This window comes from Geospiza fortis, unplaced genomic scaffold, assembly GCF_000277835.1.
Source record: "Geospiza fortis unplaced genomic scaffold, GeoFor_1.0 scaffold112, whole genome shotgun sequence".
In the NCBI taxonomy this organism is placed as follows: Eukaryota; Metazoa; Chordata; class Aves; order Passeriformes; family Thraupidae; genus Geospiza; species Geospiza fortis.
The window spans coordinates 13,670,369-13,674,407 of record NW_005054298.1 but is presented as its reverse complement, the minus strand read 5'-3'; the positions used below and the strand labels follow the sequence as shown (position 1 = coordinate 13,674,407).

Here is a 4,039-nt window from a genome sequence, read left to right as displayed (position 1 = left end):
AAAGAGGGGCCCCAGGGCTCAGCCTGGGGTGCAGTGGGGATTCCAGAGGGGACAAAACTGTTTATAGCACCAGTGGGCAAATGCTTGGTGCTCAAGCGAGTGTGTGCCTGTGCAGAGGTGTGTGTGCACCCACAAGCAAGCAAAAGCTCGTGTGTGTGCACAAGTCCCTGGGTATCCCACCAGCCCATGCCCACCTTGTCCAGGGAGGTGACGAAGTGAATGCCTTCATGCTCCTGCCGGCACCGTGCCAGGCCCTGGCACAAGAAGTCCCAGTAGTCCTTGCGCTGCCCAAAGAAGCTCCTCTTCTCCTTGAGGTCAAACTGGCAGAGGTACAAGCTTGGACTTCCTTTTTCAGGAGCATCCCCTGCTCCCCCTAGCCTGTCCCCTGTGGGGCTGGAATCCAGCCAGCTCCCCCAGCAGGATTGGTCTGGGTGTCCCTCTCTTCACTCCATACCTCAGTTTCCCTTCTTCAGCACATGTAATTACACATGAGGACTAGGGAGAACCTGGTCCAGGAGGCTGGGGATGCCCAGAGCCAGACAATGCTGGGTGGGGTTATTCCAGCCCCTCCATGGTTAACACAGGGTCCCTTCTGCTCTCAGCTGTGCCTAAGGAGAAATGAGGCAGGGGGCAGCAGAGATGGAGGAGCAGCAGTACCTGGAGGAGGAACTCCAGCTGGGCACAAAGGCTGTGCAGCTCCCGGCTCCCGTCTGTCACCGGCAGGTTCTGCTCCTGGTAGCTGCATTTCAGCTCGGCCACGGTCTCTGCGGGATGGCAGGGCTGGGCTGGCATGGCACCCTCTCCCATCCTGCCCCTCTTCCCTCAACTGCCTCACAACAACCGGCCTCGGGGATTTCTCATGGTGGATGAAATCATAGAATCATAGAATCTAAGTTGGAAAAGACCTCCAAGATCCAGTTCAGTCATTAACCCAGCACTTCCAAATCCACCATTAAACCATGTAGCCAAATGACACATCCACATGTCTTTTAAATACCTCCAGGGGTGGTGACTCCACTACTTCCCTGGGTAGCCCGTTCCAATGCTTGATAAACATTTCCATGAAGAAATTTTTCCTAATATCCACTCTAAACCTCTCCTAGCACAATTTGAGGCCATTTCCTCTTGTCCTAACCCTTGTAACTGGGGAGAGGAGACTGACTCCCTCCTGGCTACAACCTCATTTCAGATAGCTGTAGAGAGTCATAAGATCCCCCACCGAGCCTCCTTTTCTTCAGAGAGAAAGAGGAACTTGGGATGAAGGAGGGGAGCAGGGGGAGCAAGGAGCACGGCCACCTCCTGGGCACTGACAGTTCCCAGGGGCTGGCAGTGAGGATGGGAGCAGGCAGCAGTGGCAGGGTTGGCACAGGGATTCTCTGGAGCACCCCTGGCAGTGACACCCCCCACTGCCCATGACTTGGGTGCAAGAAGGGATCTGGCATGGCCAGGGTGAGATGCGCCATGCAGGGAACATGCTGGCAGGGGACTGGTTGGCACACTTACTCTGCAGGTCCTTGATGACACGGTTGAGCTCCCCTTCCCCTGCCATGACTGCTCACAGGGATCTGCAGAGGCAGAGGGAGGGTTGAGAGTTCCAGGCTGGCACTCCTCTGGCATCTCCAAACTCTCTGTCCCAGAGAGAGAATCTGCCCCCCAGCTCTACCCCAGAGCTGCCTGCTATTAAGGTGGAGAGGGTAGGTTTAGACACCTCTTACCCTGCCCACGTTCCCCCAGTGCATAGGACAGAGCAGATGGGGTGGACAAAGGTGTCCCATCCTGCACCCTCTTAGCTGTCCATGTGCCCTGCCCCTGTATGTCCTCAGCCTCTGCTCCCATTCCTTGGGAAGTCCCTGGGGCTGAGCCCACCACATCCCTATTGTGTCCCTGTGCTTATCCCTGTCCCTGTTTGCCAGGATTCAGGATGTGGGTTTGGCGCAGGGGAAGTGCTGCTTTTGCTTCTGCTCTCGCTTCCCTCACTCACATCACGAACAATGTGGGGGCTTCTGGGTGCTTGAGCACGGGGGCACAAGAGCCCTGATATGCAGCCCCCTAAGCTCAGCTCCCTAGGCAGAACCCTCTGGCACAGCATGTTGCCTGCACAGCTGGCATGGGGTTTGGGTGAGCTGTGGGCATCAGGTGAGGGACCACAGGGCACAGTGCAGTGATTTTGGGGTGGGTGGCAGCTTGGGGACAGGGTGAGGGAAGTAGCCCATGGAGGTGGCAGGTCTGTGACTGGTCACCGTGGCTGGTGTGGGGCAGCACACATTGGGGGGTGGGGTGTGTGTCCCAGCAGGGTGCACTGGTGTGCCCAAACGTGCCCAAGCGTGTGAGTGCCCTGTGCCCTCTACCACGGCACAGTGAGGAAGCAGGCTGCCTGTGTTCCCGTTCCAGGGCTCTTGAGAGACCTCAAATGAGCTATCTTTGCATCTGCCCATCCCACCTGTACCTCAGTTTCCCCTGGGAAGAGAAGCCCCTTACCTGTGTCCAGGAGCTGTGGGCTGCCCCGGGGCGGTTGCTGAGTGCTGCGGGTGTGCTGGCATGTCCCTGTGCCCACGCTGTGCCTGCCTGCTTCTCCTTTTGTACCTTGGGCAGGAGGAAGTGTGGGAGGTCGGTGGGGCTGCAGAAGCCACAGCCCGCCCGGCCCACATCACATCAGGCACTGCAGCTTAGCCCCCAGCACCCAGCTCCCTGTTTTGGGGGGTGCCAGCTCTGGGGAAAGGGTCAGCAAGGCTGGTCCCCCCATGCAGCTTTTGAAGGGGCAGAGGAAGGACAGTGTCAGACATGGGGGGACCCTGATGCTCTCCAATAAGAATGGAAAATTGGAATGTTCTGAAGAACCTCCCCACAGTTTTTGTGGAGGGGGTCCAGGACCCACACTCTGCTAGAAGCAGCCAGCAGCAGACCCCGGAACAGAGGCCCCCCCCACGCACAACAGCCCCTGGGCACAGAGACCCCTGCAGGAGCTGCAGCCCCCCCTAGCAAGGACCACAACCCTCCCCAATCATCTGGCCTCCACATGGGGGCTATATCCAGAGCCAGTGTGGGTATAGCAGTCCAGCATTCTGGACAGGGCTCCCTCTTGTTGGGAAGCCCCCAACCCAGCAGTGCACCTCGTTCACTGTGCCTGGACCCCTGTACTGTGTCAGCCCTGTCCTGTGGGCTCCTTCTTGACTGGGGGCTGAAAAACCCGAGTGGGGGGGGGGGATGTCAAAGGCGATGCCAGCCCCTCCCACCAGTCCACGCAGGGGCACCCACTGCCATCCTGCTCCCCACCACCATCTTGGTGGATGGCCACAGCAATGCCCATGTCCTATCCTCTGCCATGCCCCTCCTTGTAGAGCACACTGCCCCTACCTGTGTCACCTGGATGTCTTTGGGGACACCCTTGTCCCCCTGGCCAGGCCTCGCTCGACACCAAAGTGAAAGTAGGAAGTGATGCTGAGTGGGAGCCTGGGCCTCCCAGCACCCTCCTGGCTCCCGGGTGGGTGTTGGCCTGTAGATGCAGCTGGGCAGCAGAGGGGAGCCACTGGCAGTACTCGGGGTGACCCCAGCCTCCTCAGCACCCCATTGCCCCATGCCACCCTGCAGTGTGTGCCACTGTGGGCATGGGGCACAGCTCCCCATATTGGATAGGGGCTGGGCAGGGTGTTGGGTGGCAGTGGAGTGGCAGCATCATCGTGTGTGTGTGTGTGTGTGTGTGCACGCGTGTGTGTGCATGTGTGTGATTGCACGTGTGTGCAGGCTGTGCGAGCGTGTGGGTGCAGGCTGGGGTGGGTGTGAGGCTGACAGGGCACCGTGTGTGCCCTTCATTGCACCCACCCACGTGCCCCGTGCCAGGCACTGCGAGGGCAGGACCCCAACACCTGCAGGGGGGACGTGTCCCTGCGTGCCGCACCACTGCGGCAGCCTGGCAGCAGGGTCCCCTCTCCCTGCCCCAGCCAAGGGCCAGGGCGGGGGTGCCAGGGGCTGGGGGGGCACAGAAGATTCTCACCCATCCTTGGCGTGGGTGCAATTCAATTAACGAGGCCTGGCCCCGGTT

At 59.7% G+C, this 4,039-nt stretch overlaps 1 protein-coding gene across 1 annotated transcript in view; it reads right to left on the bottom strand.

Moving 5' to 3' along the window:
• RUFY4 (RUN and FYVE domain containing 4) overlaps nucleotides 1-3,410 on the bottom strand; it is a 6,716-nt gene extending 3,306 nt beyond the window's left edge. The window contains exons 1-5 of the mRNA XM_031057878.1: nucleotides 3,355-3,410; nucleotides 2,479-2,583; nucleotides 1,504-1,565; nucleotides 658-764; nucleotides 195-320 (exon numbers count right to left, since the gene is read on the bottom strand). Of these exons, the coding sequence (XP_030913738.1) occupies nucleotides 195-320; nucleotides 658-764; nucleotides 1,504-1,549 (279 nt within the window). The 5' untranslated portion in view covers nucleotides 1,550-1,565; nucleotides 2,479-2,583; nucleotides 3,355-3,410. The remainder of the gene's footprint in view (nucleotides 1-194; nucleotides 321-657; nucleotides 765-1,503; nucleotides 1,566-2,478; nucleotides 2,584-3,354) is intronic.
• Nucleotides 3,411-4,039: the final 629 nt, after the last annotated feature.